The sequence below is a fragment of the Schistocerca gregaria genome, chromosome 11 (genome assembly GCF_023897955.1).
Source record: "Schistocerca gregaria isolate iqSchGreg1 chromosome 11, iqSchGreg1.2, whole genome shotgun sequence".
Lineage (NCBI taxonomy): Eukaryota > Metazoa > Arthropoda > Insecta > Orthoptera > Acrididae > Schistocerca > Schistocerca gregaria.
Window position 1 is genome coordinate 82354215 of NC_064930.1, and position 17845 is coordinate 82372059.

The 17845-nt window shown below is 44.2% G+C and overlaps 1 protein-coding gene across 2 annotated transcripts in view; it reads right to left on the minus strand.

The window, feature by feature from the left end:
• Positions 1 to 12759, minus strand: part of LOC126295330 (uncharacterized) — a 50905-nt gene extending 38146 nt beyond the window's left edge. Inside the window, exons 1-2 of one of the 2 annotated variants that reach the window (XM_049987797.1) lie at positions 12325 to 12759; positions 11944 to 12223 (exon numbers count right to left, since the gene is read on the minus strand). In XM_049987797.1, coding sequence (XP_049843754.1) covers positions 11944 to 12105 — 162 coding nt within the window. In that variant the 5' untranslated portion in view covers positions 12106 to 12223; positions 12325 to 12759. The remainder of the gene's footprint in view (positions 1 to 11943; positions 12224 to 12324) is intronic. The other variant, XM_049987798.1, reaches the window with a different exon arrangement.
• Between the last annotated feature and the right edge of the window lie 5086 nt (positions 12760 to 17845).

The following is a 17845-nucleotide window of genomic DNA, read 5'->3' on the forward strand; positions in this document are numbered from 1 at the left end:
CAGGTGCAGAGACTCTAGCATAACGAAAAAAATGTTTGGCAACAGCATCTACATCATCTTTCACAGAGACACCAGGGTACTTGTGTCCACAGAGGTGATGAATCTTTGCACTAATCTGTGAAGGAGAGGTACATTCCAGTGGCAGCAACATACTGCTCTCAGCACTCTCGTTTCTGTTGTTTCATGAGGTTGCGGACTTGGGCACAGAGCCACTTAACAGTAATGATTTGCTCTGAACACTGACGTCACTTATGGCACTGGAGAGCCAGCCCGTAAATTTCTAATTGTCACAGTGATTTCAGTGGTCCATCAAGGAACTGTCTTCCAACGGGTGAATCGCAAAGAAGAGGGGAACACTGAGTCAGCTGCTCATACAATGGCTGCAATTGTTCTCTGGACAATTGCACCATTACCTTCATGTGTTGGGATGTGACGGGTAATGGCAGTCATGAAAGTATTCCAATCAGCTTCAGAGAAAACCTGTATGGGTGGGAGCCCCGACGAGTGATGCTGAGGGACGGTCAAAACAATAAGATAATGATCACTGCTGCACGTCATCATGGAATCTCCAAAGGATGGATGGGAAAAGATCTGGGCTCTGAATGCAAAGGTCAATGGCCACATGAGACTCGTAAGCCACACTGAAGTGTGTGGGAACACCAGTATTCAAGAGGCAAAGATTGAGCTTTGCGAGCAAGTTTTTGACAACTTTGACACAGCCAGCAGTCTTAGTTCTATTCTACAAAGAACAGCCACAGCTTTCGAAATCGTGTTGAGTGGTACATGTTTGCTGCAGACAGAATCTAAAATTTGTGTGCAAACACCACCTGATGCTCTTTCAGTCAGTGCAATTCTTAAAATAACCGCAATAGTCTGCACTGCTGGGAAACAAGTTTCCTTGAGGGCCATGGGGGAAAAAAATAAACAACAAAAGGGAATGTAAAGGATGTCATAGCTCACCCAAGTGGCAGAAAAAACAGCTACAGTTCCACTGGAGGGACACACTAACAGAATCTCATGGGTGCATGAAGGGACCAAAGAGGCGGGTCATGCCTCAGTGCCACCTGCTGTGAAGATACACCAGCAATACACATTTGTTCCGAAACAAGTTGCACGGAATGGTCAGAGGGCACACCAGAAACACTGCTTTGGATACAGAGGTGGAACACACAGGGTCTGGAGGCATGGGGGCCCATCAGAATCTCCCCCCTTTTGGAGGACTTCAATGATTTAAACTTTTGCAAGGGCGCACCTGCCTCAGATTCTGGGACAGGAGGAATGTGAAGTCCTATGACCTGTAAACTGTAGCTCCTTCAGGTCAGCAGAGTACTGGGGAGGGAATGCCCCAGGGAACCCCTTCCTGGTAAAGGGTGCCGGAGGGTGTTGTTTCTTTGTTTGGAGGTTGGGGGCTGAAATCACTGCAGACAGGGAGTTGACATTCCCAAGACAGCATGATACCTTGCGAACAATGGATGAAGGGTATCAGGCGGATGCCATATTCCTTGACTTCCGAAAAGTGTTTGGCTCGGTGCACACTCCTAACTAATGTACAAGAATATGGGATTGGTTCCCAAGTATGTGAGTAGCTCGAAGGCTTCTTAAGTAATAGAACCCAGTATGCTGTCCTCAATGGTGTGTGTTCATCGGAGGTGAGGGTATCATCTGGAGTGCCCCAGGAAAGTGTGGTAGGTCCGCTGTTGTTTTCTATCTACATAAATGATCTTTCGGATAGGGTGGATAGCAATTGCAGCTGTTTGCTGATGATGCTGTGGTGTACGGAAAGGTGTCGTCATTGAGTGGCTGTAGGAGGATACAAGATGACTTGGACAGGATTTGTGGTTGGTGTAAAGAATGGCAGCTAACTCTAAATATAGATTTTATGTTAGCAGAAGAGCCAACACCGTGTTACGAGTGGAGGCCAAAAAGCATGCGTATTAGCTCATGCAGGATGGTGTGAAGAGGGAAGAACTATACTGACATGAGGTCTGGAAAATGACAAGGAATGAGAATTCAGAAAGCGGACATAATTAGTTTGACACTTAACTTTAATCCATTAATGATGAATGTCCCTCTTGACGGTACATGATCCACAATATTATCTGTTCGGAATACATTCTGGAAGATAGTAACTGAATAGGGCACCTTGCTAGATCCGTAGCAAATGACGTAGCTGAAGGCTACTCTAAACTGTTGTCTCTACAAGAGACAGTGAACCAACACTAGCAAAGTCGGTTGTACAACTGGGGCGAGTGCTAGGGAGTCTCTAGACTAGACCTGCCTTGTGGCAGCGCTCGGTCTGCAATCACTGATAGTGGCGACAAGCGGGTCCAACATATACTAACAGACCGTGGCCGATTTAAAGGCTACCACCAAGCAAGTGTGCTGTCTGGCAGTGACACCACAATAGATAAATGTAAATTAATGCAGATGAATATGAAACGAATCCTGTCAGGTTTGAACACTCCATTAGTAGTGTAGCGCTTGACACAGTCATGTTGATTAAATATTTGGGCGTAACATTGCAGAGCGATATGAAGTGGGACAAGCATGTAATGGCAGTTGTGGGAAAGGAAGATGGTCGTCTTCAGTTCATTGGTAGAATTTTGGGAAGATGTGGTTCATCCGTAAAGGAGTCCGCTCATAAAACAATAATACGACCTATTCTTGAGTACTGCTCGAGCGTTTGGGATCCGTCACGTCGGATTGAGGGAGGACATAGAAGCAATTCAGAGGCGGGCTGCTAGATTTGTTACTGGTAGATTAGATTATCACGCGAGTGTTACAGAAATGCTTCAGGAACTCGGGTGGGAGTCTCTAGAGGAAAGGAGGCATTCTTTTCGTGAATGGCTACTGAGGAAATTTAGAGAACCAGCATTTGAGGTTGACTGCAGCACAATTTTACTGCCACCAACATACATTTCGCAGAAAGACCACAAGGATAAGATAAGAGAGATTAAGGCTCGTACAGAGGCATATAGGCAGTCATTTTTCCCTCGTTCTGTTTGGGAGTGAAACAGGGAGAGAAGATGCTAGTTGTGGTACAAGGTACACACCGCTATGCACCGTATGGTGGATTGTGGCGTATGTATGTAGATGTAGAGTTGTTGGGGAAGAAGTCGGAGGAGGAGCCCCAACCATAAGATGTGCAGGTGTAGTCGGGTGGCTCCGAGGGTCAGACATTGCAAACACGGGGCAATTGCACAGTCACTGAAGTGGATGACGCCATCGTAGTGATACCACATGTCATTGTCACGGGTGTAAGGTGTAGGTGATCATATTTCTTCTTGGCCTTTTTATATGTGGTGTGGTCAAGGGTCTTTTACTCCTCAATTTTCTTTTTGCACTTAAAAACAGTGCAGTCTGGGAACACCGAGAAAGACAGTTGACACAGATAGGAGGGGTGGGGGATGGGTGAGCACAAGGAGCATTTGTGTCAACTGATGGCCACAATCCCTACAAACTGGGCTAGAGTGGCAATGCGAAGACATGCGTCTGAATCCCATGCATTTGCAACACTGCATGGGAGGAGGAATATAACGCTTGACAATCACAGTGTTACATCATCCCTTAGACCTTCTCAGGCAATGAGTCACTTTCAAATGTCAATATGTAGGCTCCACTATCCACTCTGTTGTCTTTTGGTCCTCACTGGACACAATGGATAAAATGTGCAACTTGTCACTTCAAATTAGCAAGCAGGTCGACACCAGTCTGTAATAGGAGGTTTTGATGGAAAGTCATGCCCTGTATCATATTCAAACTTTTATGAGTGGTCAGAGTGACAGGAGTATCATCCAGCTTGTTGCAGGCGAGTAGTGTCTGTGACTGAGTGGAGGAGACTGTTTAACCAAAATGGTTGGTTGGTTGGGTGTGGGATTGAAGGGACCAGACTGCTAAGGTCATCGGTCCCTTGTTCCACGATAAAATCAAATGAAATAAAAACTGTCAGTCGTTAAAAATGGAGAACTGAGACAAGGGGCGACACAATACAAGAAAGACAAAGACCAGACAAACGGAACTAAAATCACACCGAGTGTGAAGGTGGTTGGCCGACCATGAAAATAAGGAAAAGCCAACCACCAAATGACATTAAAACCCACAGTTTAAAACCACAGGCCAAAGGCCCAAGTCAATACAGGAAATAAAAGGACAAACACTCAAATCATACGATAAAAACCCCCTGCCCGAATAAAACTCAACACGAGGTCCGCCATAGCAACGTCATCACATAAAAGGGCAGGGAGGGTATCAGGCAGCGCAAACGTCTGCCTGAGTCCTGTTAAAAGCGGGCAATCCACCAAAATGTGGACCACCGTCAGAGCTGCCCCGCAGCGACATAGCGGTGGGTCCTCCCGGCGCAACAAATGGCCGTGCGTCAGCCACGTGTGGCCAACGCGCAGCTGGCAGAGGACGACAGAGTCCTTCCGAGAGGCCCGCATGGAGGAGCGCCACACACCGGTCGTCTCCTTCACCGCCCGAAGTTTGTTGGGCGTGGGCAGGGTGCGCCACTCGTCACCCCAGGCACCAAGTACTTTCTGGCGCAAAAGCGACAGGAGATCACACTCCAGAGCCGGTGAACTCACTGCCTGTTTAGCCAGCGTGTCAACCCGCTCATTGCCCGGGATGCCGACATGACCTGGGGTCCAAACAAAGACCACGGAGCGGCACGCAACGGGCAAGAGCATGGAGCGACTCGTGGATGGCCATCACCAGACGGGAACGAGGAAAGCACTGGTCAAGAGCTCGTAAACCACTCAGGGAGTCACTACAAATGACAAAGGACTCACCTGAGCGGGAGCGGATATACTCTAGGGCGCGATAGATGGCAACCAACTCGGCAGTGTATACACTGTTCCCGGGTGCCAGCGACCGTTGCTCACAATGATCCTCTGGAGTAAGAGCGTAACCAGTGCAACCAGAGACCATCGAACCGTCGGTATAGGCCACGGCAGATCCGGGAAACTCGGCAAGGAGAGAAACAAAGCGGCGGCGGAGGGCCGGAGGAGGGACCGAGTCTTTCGGACCCTGTGCCAAATCCAGCCGAATGCATGGTCGGCTCACACACCAAGGGGGCAGACGGAGATTGGCCCGGAAAACAGGCGGGAGAGGAAAAAACTCAATCCCACACAGTAGAGCCCGGATGCGAACCGCGATCGTACACCCTGACCGGGGCCGCCTGTCTGGAAGATGGACGATCGAGTGCGGGAACAGGAGACGGTAGTTGGGATGCCCTGGCAAGCTACAAACGTGGGCAGCATAAGCGGCCAGAAGTCGGTCGCACCGGATCCGCAATGGAGGAACACCAGCCTCCACAAGTAAGCTGTCAACAGGGCTTGTCCGAAATGCTCCTGTGGCGAGTCGGATCCCGCAGTGATGGATGGGATCCAGCAACTGCAACGCTGATGGCGATGCCGAACCATAAGCCACACACCCATAATCAAGGCGGGACTGGATCAGCGCTTGATACAGCCGGAGAAGGGTGGACCGATCGGCACCCCATCCAGTGTGGCTAAGGCAACGGAGAGCGTTTAAATGCCGCCAGCATGTTTGTTTAAGCTGCCTAATATGAGGCAGCCAAGTCAACCGGGCATCAAATACTAGTCCCAAGAACCGATGCGTCTCTACCACAGCAAGAGGTTCACCGTCAAGGTAAAGGCGTGGCTCAGGGTGAACCGTGCGACGCTGGCAGAAATGCGTAACGCAGGTCTTAGCGGCCGAAAACTGGAAGCCGTGCGCTACAGCCCACGACTGCGCCTTGCGGATAGCGCCCTGCAGCTGGCGCTCAGCAACTGCAATGCCAGCGGAGCTGTAGTAGAGGCAGAAGTCGTCTGCATACAACGAAGCTACGACGGACGATCCCACCGCCTTAGCGAGCCCATTGATCGCAATTAAAAACAGGGACACACTGAGGACAGACCCCTGTGGGACCCCGTTCTCCTGGACCCGGGAGGAACTATGGGACGCAGCAACTTGCACGCGGAAGGAACGAGACGACAGAAAATTCTGAATAAAAATCGGGAGCGGGCCCCTATGACCCCACCCATGAAGCGTGGCCAGGATGTGATATCGCCAAGTCGTATCGTACGCCTTCCGCATGTCGAAGAAGACGGCAACCAGATGTTGGCGGCGTGCAAAGGCTGTACGGACGGCTAACCAAAATGGAGTCACTTTGAATTTTTGAAATAGCTGCCACTTCCCACACCTATCCTCGAGATGTTAAACAAAGACAAAGGCTTTGTAGTCAAAAAGGAATCCTCGCCCACCTCAGAACAACCGAGGTATTTCGGGGGAGTATTTCTCACCTTGTCTCTGAGTACTACATTCCCCCATGACATAACCACAGGAAGGAACATTTTGTGATCATCCCTCTTTGTGTAGCACTACATCTGAGCTTCAGAAGAGAGTGTTGTGCAGCCATCAGCAAAAGAAGGTTTAATTTGCTTAATGTGTGAATCTTACACCATGGTACCAACTACTCTGAATGGGTGTTCTCCCCATTGGTGCTACCCACCCACAGGAGTGGTTACCTAGACAGTAAACTGTTGCGCAGAGCCCCTGTGCCGCAGTCATGACGGGCATATACTCCTCAGCTTGAATGTGGAGTTTCCAGTTCAGCTACCAACAATGCAATCCCTGTATGGTCTGTGGGCTACCACTGTGCAGGTACTTTATAACCCCCCCCTCCCCCCGACCTCTCCCACAACAGAATGGCTACCGTGCTGGGTTTTGGCCATAGTACCATTGCAAGAAAGAAGCATATAAAGGGAGGAGGGCACAAAGGGGGGTGGAGTCAGGAGAGAGATGGATTGAGGCATCAGCTTTAAGGTATTGAGGAGCCACCTGAAGACGTGTCGGACTTTTGGATTTGGATCATAATTGTAAGTTATGTATGTAGAGGTGCCAGGAAGTTGGTGAGGTCCTCAGCCACATAGTCACTCTAATTCATGATGACTATGGTGGAGCCTTTGTCTATGAGAAAAATAATAATGTCCCAATTGTTTTTCAGGTTTCTTAAAAAACTAAAAGCCCGCCTCGACTGCAAATAAGCACCTAGTGTTAACTGTTAACCCAGGTTTCGGCGTAGATAACTACACCTTCTCCAGAACAACAATAAAACCCACAAGTGTCTAAGAATACCTTTGTCAATGATTAAAAGAACAACAAACCTGGGTTAGCACTTAACACTAGGTACTTTTTTCGCAATCGAGGCGGGTTTTAGTTTTTTAATATATTAACAAACGATTGCTGACACGCTGTGACATTGAAGGTTCATGTTTTTCAGGTTACAATCTTATCACCCACAACCTTATCATCCTGCCCACAGACAACGGCAGCACCATAGTGGTCATAAACCTTAATGACTCTGTGGCTGAGGCTCTCTACCAACTTCCTGACAAACCTTACAACCATGATCCCATCCCGAAAGTCCCCCAAGCAGCTCCTCAAGGCCTTACGTCCTCTCCAAAATGTGACACCTGAACCAATCTAGTTCCTGACAATAGCAACCCCCTGCACTTCTATATTTTCCCCACTCCCCGAACTCCACAAACCCTACTACACAGATCTCCCAACTGGTTGTACCATGGTGGCTGAGTAAAATGCTCCCACAGGAAGAACCTCTTGCTTTGTTATCCAAAATTTCTGAAGTACTGTCCGTAACCTCCCACCCTACATTCGAGACGTTGCTTATCTCCTTCACCACCTCTCCACAGTTCCTGCTCTACCATAAGACTATATGAGTTTTACAGCCTAATTGTTTCATTTTCATTTTTGATTTATACTCTAATCATTATTATTACCAGTTTGTCATAGTTAAACATATTTCTTGTCTAAAAGATTTTCTATGAGTTATAGAAGCTTGAACAAGTCCAAAGTTTTTGCTGAACATTAAGCAGATCCACACCTACATCTACACTCTGCAAACCACCATGAAATGTGTGGCAGAATTGTACCTGATATTAGGGTTTCTTCCCGTTCCATTCATGTATGGAACATGGGAAGAATGATTATCTGAATGCCTCTGTGCATGCTGTAATTGTTCTAATATTATCCTTACAATCACTATGTGAGTGATATGTGGAGGGGCGGAGTTGCTGTTGATTCCTGAAGTCAACATTTAAAGCTAGTTCTTGAAACTTTGTTAGTAGACTATCTCCAAGGGCTTGCCAGTTTAGTTTCTTCAGTAGCTCTGAGACACACTACATAGATTAAACAAGCCTGTGACCATTTGTGCTGTCATCCTCTGTATACGTTCAATATCACCCGTTACTCCTATTTGGTATGGGTCCCCCCCACACTTGAGCAACATTCCAGAACTGGTCGCATGAGTGATTTGTAAGCAATCTCCTTTGTCGGCCAACTGCATTTCCGCATACTCTACCAATATAACAAAGTCTATCACCTGCCTGCTGCAAATTATCAAAGTTCAGTGATTTCTAGTCAATCACACAGAAGTAGATGATGATTGAAGTGGAGAAGAAACGAAGACAATGATGAAACAAATCATGCAGGTCACACTCCAAATAAATATGTAAAAAGTTTTGGCAGAGTATCTTGCAGAAGCTCCTAGGCATTGTAAAACAGATTTTGCTAACATAGCCCGCAAACTTCACGGAATAATTACTGCCAGGAAAATAATTCAAGAAATGTTTCACTTGTTAAACTGTTGGGAAAGTTGTGGTCTATACAAATGAAGAAGCTGAAAGAAAAAAATGTAACTCTTGCAAGTGATTCTGAAATATATGGTTTGATGTGAATTTTAATTTTAATGGGGATTACCAGGGAAATAATACTTCACTATCTTATTTAGGGTCAAATTTATTGAGAACAGCAATATATAGAGAAACTATGAGTTAGATAAGAGCTTGTCAACTATTGAAAAATCTTCCTTTTGACGATAAGGGCACAAGGGCAGAAAGATGTGTAATTAATAAATTTGTGCTGCTGTGTGAAGTATTTAGAGAACTGAGTGGAATATTCCAAAGTATTTGTAAAAGCCTACAAATGTCTGTGTGTGTGTGCGCGCGCGCGCATGTGTATACCTGTCCTTTTTTCCCCCTGCAGTAAGTCTTTCCGCTCCCGGGATTGGAATGACTCCTTACCCTCTCCCTTAAAACCCACATCCTTTCGTCTTTCCCTCTCCTTCACTCTTTCCTGATGAAGCAACCATTGGTTGCGAAAGCTTGAATTTTGTGTGTCTATCAACCTGCCAAGGCTTTCGTTTGGTAAGTCACATCATCTATACAAAATTTGGTAATACAGAAGCACCTGATTTTGCCAATCTGCTTTGACTGATGACATCAAGATGCCACATCCCTATTGCCAGTATATACAATACGGCGACCATAAAGCCACTAAATACACCCACAAACAGAGATATTTAACCGTATGAACTATTTCACTTCGCTAATAAAATTAGAGGGGGGTCTACAGTGGGATCAAGCTAAACATACCCTACAGTAAGAATGTCAAGCCACCCCCCCCCAAAAAAGGGGGGGGGGGAGCGAAAGAAAGAAAAGTGTCTGGTTTGAATGTCAATTTTCATGCACTGCTGATACTTCTGTAAAGCGGCTCTATAGCTAGAGAATTTTAATTGTATACGATACATTGTCACACCCAGTCAGCAACTAATCAATGACTAGTAAACTTCGTTGTGACATCCATATACAGTTTCAAAAGCAAAACTAAATCATAAGAAATAATACACTACCAAGACAGCAACAAATGCTAACATCAAGTAACATGCAGTTCTAAGGTCAATACTGCACCAATATCATTCACAAATAATTTGGAAACAAACACCACACACTAGACCATGACACCACTTACTCCAACATGCCATTTGCAAAGAGAATCCATTTCTAACACACTTCGCCTCAATGACGTCAAATGACTGAACGCAGTTACATCACGGGTCAAAGCAGATGGGTAGACACTTCATTTGAGCCCAAAAATCCGCAACTTGCTTGGAACCATAAAGAAAAATGTGAGGAAAATGAAGTTATACCCCACCACCACATTACAAACCACACAAAATTAAGATTTCCACAGAATAACACAACTGGACTTGAGAGAAGCAGTGGTTACATGGCAGTAAAATTGTACAACAGTTTACGATTGGACATCACTAATGCCAAATCAAAAGTTAGGCAGAGAAAGTTTTGAAATAAAAATGTACACAGGAAGAGAGGAAAATGAAAAACAAAATGAGTCGACTTCTGAACAGTATTACTACACGTAAATGTTGCAACTTTGGTGGAATACAGTAATATTGAATTCAATTTTTTTTTATTAATGTAAACAAAACTGTTGTTAGAATACATAGGCCTACAGATTACTTTACTGTCTTATGCCTAACATCTAAAATGATGTAATCACAATATAGAAGTATTACTATTGGATTTTCTTTTGTCCATCTTTATTGGCTTATTGCATCTAAATTACGTAAATTTACAGAAGTATTGTGGCTAAAAAAAAGTTATCTTAGCAAAAATGCATTTTGGATCAGTAAAAGTAATGTTTCTTTAAACTGACAGAATAAACACATTGTTGGACATACTTCACAGATACACTATAAGCTGCTTCTAAATAGGCTACATAACTTCTGCTGTCAAGCCATCCTAGACCTCTGGATACACGATCAATTACATCAGTTTGTCAAAAGCTAATATATAAATCCACAAGAAATAATGTCAGTCATGTTCGTTTTCTGTTTGTGCACATGTGACAGCACATGTCACTTCACCATTACATTACAGGATGAAGCTGGCATCTCGTATTGGCCTCTTTTTATTGATCTAAGGTATTACATAATGTACTCTTCTTGAATTAACCTTCCTTAAAATGTTTTATAAAAACAAAAGAGCATTAATTTGGGGAGAATGTTCGATATGACGAAACGGAGTGAAATTTGTAAAAGACTGAACAAATCACAAACTAGAGCTCATATAAGCTCTTTACAGTCTAGATGAATTTTCAACTAAATAAATTGTAAAATTTTAATATTATATAGGCCTAATACAAGTTGACATAATGCCACTAAGAATGTTATTTAACCTGAGCTCTGTATCTGTGTGTGCTCTGAATCTGTTGTATGTAGTGTTTTAATTATTCTAAGAAAATATGTATTTCCTTTTTCTGTATTGCTGCCCAAAGAATTTACTGTATAAATTTTTATATAATTATGGCCTATGTACTCAAATCTCTGTATACGCTATAGTAAGATTATCAGTTTGTAAAAAACTGACTTGTTCCACATCCGTGTGTATTCAACAGTTGGGCCTATGGAACACGAAATAAATCATATCAAATCAGTCAATCAATCAAAATGGGTGTCAAACAGAGAACAATTATTGACATGTCATGTAGGCTGTTGCTACTTCTATTTCACTACAAGATTTGTCCATTTTGCCATCAAATTACTCGTCAGTCTATAACAATCATGAAACAGCTAGGTATCTAAGACATACATGTTTAGTTATGTAATGGACAAAGCTTGCTCACGAGGTACCCTACTTCGAATCATAACGGGAACGCCGTAGAAGTATATGCTAAAAACATCATAGTCGTTACAACTACAATTATCTGATGCTCCAACATCTAATTAACTCTTATTTCCGCTATCAAACAGTACTTATCAGCATACTTTCAAACATGTTCATAAACTTCAAATACGCTCTCGATACATGGCAGCTAAATGCGTATTCAGATTTAGAAAATCTGGCTGTATGGTTCGGTAAACAACTATTTACTTATTACTGGTAATAAACTGCAAATATCAACCGCATCCTCTTGCACTGCATTCAAAAACACATAAAAGAGCAAGATCAAATAAGTACGCCAAGGGGTACCACACTAGAAAACATTCCAAAAAGAACTCGTTGAACGTAATGCATAATAAGAATCAACAAGAAAGCAAAACGTACAAAATATTACAAAACGTACCTCGACGGGAGTTCGTTCTGCGTCTACCAATGGAGATCTCGGATCGATGAGTGTAATCCTGTCTGGTGTACCACTACTTACGGGTGCAGCATTCTGTTTATTCTCATTCGAGGTAACTTCTTCAAATAACTCTTTGAGGCTACTAGATGGACAATTGCCCATTTTCCTTCTCGTCCTCTTCCAAACGAAAGAGAACGTATCTTGCAGTTTCCGTTTAATTTTATCGGCACTGAAATTCTCGTAACGTAAAACCGTCCTATTGCTTTAACATGCGCGTCTCCTGAAACAACAGAGTCAAAAGTAATTAAAATGTGCCGGTGTCACAATACGCTATCACGGAAACTGCAAAAGCGGTAGATTTAATTCATTTAATAAACTCACAAGGCACTTCTAAATAAAACTTCTGTTCTCTTAATAATAAAAAGAAAATCGATTTCAAACTATATCACGAAATATGCACGCTGCTTTCTTTACGTTACTTAAGTCACTTGTTAATTCAATGAAGTAAGAACATTCCCTTTAAATTAGACAGTCAAAATATTTTTCTTGTCCAACCGCCACTGTTTCAAATTTTACGCCAGAGACGTAACAGTCAACAACCAAAGATAGTTAACAACACTAAGAGTGCAATACCAAAGCTGTCAAGCGGAACCACGACAGTGTAAAATGATTTCTATGAATGGAACTACAAGGAAGAAAGAAATATAAGCAATTTTCAGTTTGTAAAGTCGGATTTCCACATGCAACAAAAGTGATGCCACATGACGGCTGATACGGCAGTGGTGTCGTCTGCTGTCTTTTCCAAAACTCTCCTGTCAAAATCGCAGTATCACTGTTTTCAATATGGCGTCAACCAGGATTATTCATAAGGACCTTGGGGTTATCACTCAGTTTATGGTATTAGAACTAAGCCTACAATCCAAGAAGAAGAAGAAGAAAAGAAAGCACAAATGTTTCATTAGAAGGTGGAATTTATGCACAAATAACACAAAGGCACCAAACAAAGAAGCCTACGTAGCATTCAAAAATGAAGACCCATATGAAAAACAATTTCGGATGACAAAAGCTAGCTGACCGGTTGTCCGAGCAGTTCTAGGCGCTTCAGTCTGGAACCGCGCGACCGCTACGGTCGCAGTTTCGAATCCTGTTTCGAGCATGGATATATGTGATGTCCTTAGGTTAGTTAGGTTTAAGTTCTAGGAAACTGATGACCTCTAATGTTTAAGTCCCATAGTGCTCAGAGCCATTTGAACCATTTTTTGAACAAAAGCTAATTTCAAGTACTTGTAGAGCCGTAATTCTTACTCTGTTAAAAAAGTCTGATACATTAAAGATACATTCTTGGCTCAAGTAAAATTAGTAGTGATACTTCGATATTTGAATCTGGCGATTAATGTCCATCTTTGCAGTAATTAGGGTTCTATAAATTCGAGAAAAGTACAGTTTTTGAGTGTTACGGTAGATACCATTTACGATGCCCTAAAGAATAATTTAAGAGCTAATATATTCAGCCTCGCACCCCACATCAGTTAAATACTACGAAATATTAATCTTATTGAATACCATAACGAATTTTGGAGCTACGCTTTGTGCATCTGCACTTAGTGACACTAATATAGTTGATTTCCTTTATCGAAACCTACACTCAGTCTGAAATAATACTGTCACCAGGAGCCTTGCTACTTCATTTCTGAGACAATTTTTCTTTCTTTTATTGTTATTTTATCGCCCTCGCCCCATATTGATGGGGGAGGGAGGGGGGAGGCCTGCCAGTGGCACAGTATTCCGCTTTTCAACCAATAAAATTAAAAAATATATAGAAGGAGAAAAAAATTTAGGGCTGTTATTGTATTTTAAATTAATCAGTGACAGACAACTAAGTAAAGGAAAATATGTACATTTTAAGAATACATTGAAGGAATTTGAAATTCTTCTGATTAAAACACTGAAGCACTGCAGTTTCTCTTAAAATCTGAAGGACCTCCACAGAGTGAGAAGTATTGTCAGGGGAGATAATGTGCTCCATAGGGTTGAGTAGTGTAGGTAAAGAGATAGAGATTGTTAGGCAGGGAAACGATGGAGATGATAGGTAGGAGGTGAGGCAGATAGTGGGTATACAGACGGTAGGAAAGACAGAGGGTAGTATTAGTGTGGTGTGTGAGAGGGTAGTGGTTACAAGGGGAAAGGGATAGGAATGGATGGAGAGGGAAGCGAAGAGAGGGGCCCTGATGTGGAGTGGATTATGTGGGTATGAGTTCAAGTTGGTAGGAGGTGTGAGTATTGGGATGGATATCATTGTCTGGGTGAGGGAATTGGTTCAAGTTGCATTGAGATAGGATATGGAGCATGTGCAGATGTATTCTTGAAGGCTTGGCAGCAACCCAGGGTTGGTGATCAGAGGGGAGGCAATGGGGTTCTTGGAATCCAGTTTGCAGATAGTACAGCACATGGTGAGGTGTTTGATGTGGGTGAAGAGGTGTGGACATTTGATGAGATGGTAGAGGATCCATGTTGGGGGAAAGTAAACACATGTAAAAAGCGAGATGGAGTGCATGGCATTCAAGGATTTGGAGGGACTTGTAGAATTTTGGTGGGGTGGAGATCCATACAACATTTACTTAGCAGAGGATGGGTTGGATCAGGCTGTGGAGATTCTGGGCTTTCTGATGGTCTGTTAATAGCTGAAGTTTGCTCATAGTTGCTGGTCAAGGGTTAGTTCAAGATTTTTTGTATGTTCGTTGGGTAGGATGCTCATAAATAGTAAGACAGAAGTCATAGATACAGGAGGTACAGGTGGTTCATCCTATAATTATTGCCCATGTTTTGGAGGGATTGATCTTCACAAGCCATTGGTTACACCAGGAGGTAAACTGACAGGTGGATTTGGAGGAATCGTTGGGAATTCTGGAGTGTCACGTAGAGGGCGTGGAAAGTGGTGTCATCAGCACATTGATGGAGGTGGACTGGTGGAGGTGGTTTGGGCATATCAGCATGTAGAGAAGGTAAAGGAAATGAGAAAGGATGGAGCCTTGTGGCACTCTTACAGTTGGGATGGGAGCTACAGGGGTTGGTATTGCTAATAGTCACAAAAAATTGGCGATTAGATAGGAAGGATACAATAAGGTGGACGTAGTAATTTGGAAGTGTGTATGTTATATTTTATGACATGCTTCACAACCATGAGACTCATCTCATTTTTGGGTCCATGGAACGAAAAATGAATCTACTCAAACCTAATCTGGAGTTTGAAAAGAAGACCAGAATGTCATGCACACTTGTAAGCTTACTTTAGATCGATGGAGACAAAAATAGCGGAATTATGGAGTTGAGTTCATGGGACAGGATATGCGTGAGGTGCTAGAGCTGGTCATCAGAGGAGAAACGTGATTGGAAGCCACATTGGTTAAAGGGGAGGAGATAGTTTTGGTTTAGGTGGTTGTGGATGTGTAGGGTGATGATGCATTTGCAGATCTTGTTAAGCAATCCCCTCGACAGTTTCTTCTTATGCGGTGGAAGTGGTGGCAATAATGAAGACGATCAAGTTCTAGGTAACTCAGAATTACTAGAGGCAGATGAGGCAGTAGGAGGAAGTATCAATAGCAGTTGGATGAGTTTTCTGTTTTCATTTATTTTACTTGGGCCTTAGGAGTATAATACTACTAAACCATGGAGAGGTGCAGTAACTACACTCCTGGAAATTGAAATAAGAACACCACAATTCATTGTCCCAGGAAGGGGAAACTTTATTGACGCATTCCTGGGGTCAGATACATCACATGATCACACTGACAGAACAACAGGCACATAGACACAGGCAACAGAGCATGCACAATGTCGGCACTACTACAGTGTATATCCACCTTTCGCAGCAATGCAGGCTGCTATTCTCCCATGGAGACGATCGTAGAGATGCTGGATGTAGTCCTGTGGAACGGCTTGCCATGCCATTTCCACCTGGCGCCTCAGTTGGACCAGCGTTCGTGCTGGACGTGCAGACCGCGTGAGACGACGCTTCTTCCAGTCCCAAACATGCTCAATAGGGGACAGATCCGGAGATCTTGCTGGCCAGGGTAGTTGACTTACACCTTCTAGAGCACGTTGGGTGGCACGGGATACATGCAGACGTGCATTGTCCTGTTGGAACAGCAAGTTCCCTTGCCGGTCTAGGAATGGTAGAACGATGGGTTCGATGACGGTTTGGATGTACCGTGCACTATTCAGTGTCCCCTCGACGATCACCAGAGGTGTACGGCCAGTGTAGGAGATCGCTCCCCACACCATGATGCCGGGTGTTGGCCCTGTGTGCCTCGGTCGTATGCAGTCCTGATTGTGGCGCTCACCTGCACGGCGCCAAACACGCATACGACCATCATTGGCACCAAGGCAGAAGCGACTCTCATCGGTGAAGACTACACGTCTCCATTCGTCCCTCCATTCACGCCTGTCGCGACACCACTGGAGGCGGGCTGCACGATGTTGGGGCGCGAGCGGAAGACGGCCTAACGGTGTGCGGGACCGTAGCCCAGCTTCATGGAGACGGTTGCGAATGGTCCTCGCCAATACCCCAGGAGCAACAGTGTCCCTAATTTGCTGGGAAGTGGCGGTGCGGTCCCCTACGGCACTGAGTAGGATCCTACGGTCTTGGCGTGCATCCGTGCGTAGCTGCGGTCCGGTCCCAGGTCGACGGGCACGTGCACCTTCCGCCGACCACTGGCGACAACATCGATGTACTGTGGAGACCTCACGCCCCACGTGTTGAGCAATTCGGCGGTACGTCCACCCGGCCTCCCGCATGCCCACTATACGCCCTCCCTCAAAGTCCGTCAACTGTACATACGGTTCACGTCCACGCTGTCGCGGCATGCTACCAGTGTTAAAGACTGCGATGGAGCTCCGTATGCCACGGCAAACTGGCTGACACTGACGGCGGCGGTGAACAAATGCTGCGCAGCTAGCGCCATTCGACGGCCAACACCGCGGTCCCTGGTGTATCGGCTGTGCCGTGCGTGTGATCATTGCTTGTACAGCCCTCTCGCAGTGTCCGGAGCAAGTATGGTGGGTCTGACACACCGGTGTCAATGTGTTCTTTTTTCCATTTTCAGGAGTGTATGATACAACTGCATCTTCTACACAGAATTTTAGTAAACATAGACACTTCAGAAAGTATAGTTCACTTGTAATCGATTCTATAGGGAAAATAGTCATTACACTATTTTTATAAATCGTTGGTCAAATTTTCACATCATTCCTTAAAATGAATCTTGCAAAATTTCGAAGCACCATGCGAACTTTGCTTATTGTGGGCTAATAATATCTAAAGGGAATGGAACCCCAAGATGTCCAGCTCAGAGAGGAATTTTTCTCTATATTGATCATACTTTTGGCAAACAAAGATCAGATGATTTATGTTCCCCATATCTGAGTTCTTGGCGTCACAGGCGTCCAGAGTCCTGAGATGAAGGTAAAATAAATGAACAGGGAAGCTTCTGTAACTGAATGTCATTGTTGTAATTGTAGAGCTCACTCTTCTGTGTACAGACATATCGTGAAACGTAGGTAATTTTGGTAAGTGAGGTTGTATCCATTTATAATATTTACCTTTAGGTGCAGATCCTTGCCATTCCTCTTCCCACTGGGATCCGATTTCCATTTTTATGTGATAAAAAAGGTCACAATAAGGTAGCTGAATATTTAAGAAGGTTTCAGAGGTAGCAGCTCCCTTGGTCCATAGATTTATAGTAGAAAATACACTTATGAGCTTTGATTTTCAGGAGAAAAATATACTTGTTACATCGAGATCTACTAAGGAGACTGCCTAAAAAAAAAGGTTCAAACGGCTCTGAGCACTACGGGACTTAACATCTTAGGTCATCAGTCCCCTAGAACTTAGAACTACTTGAAG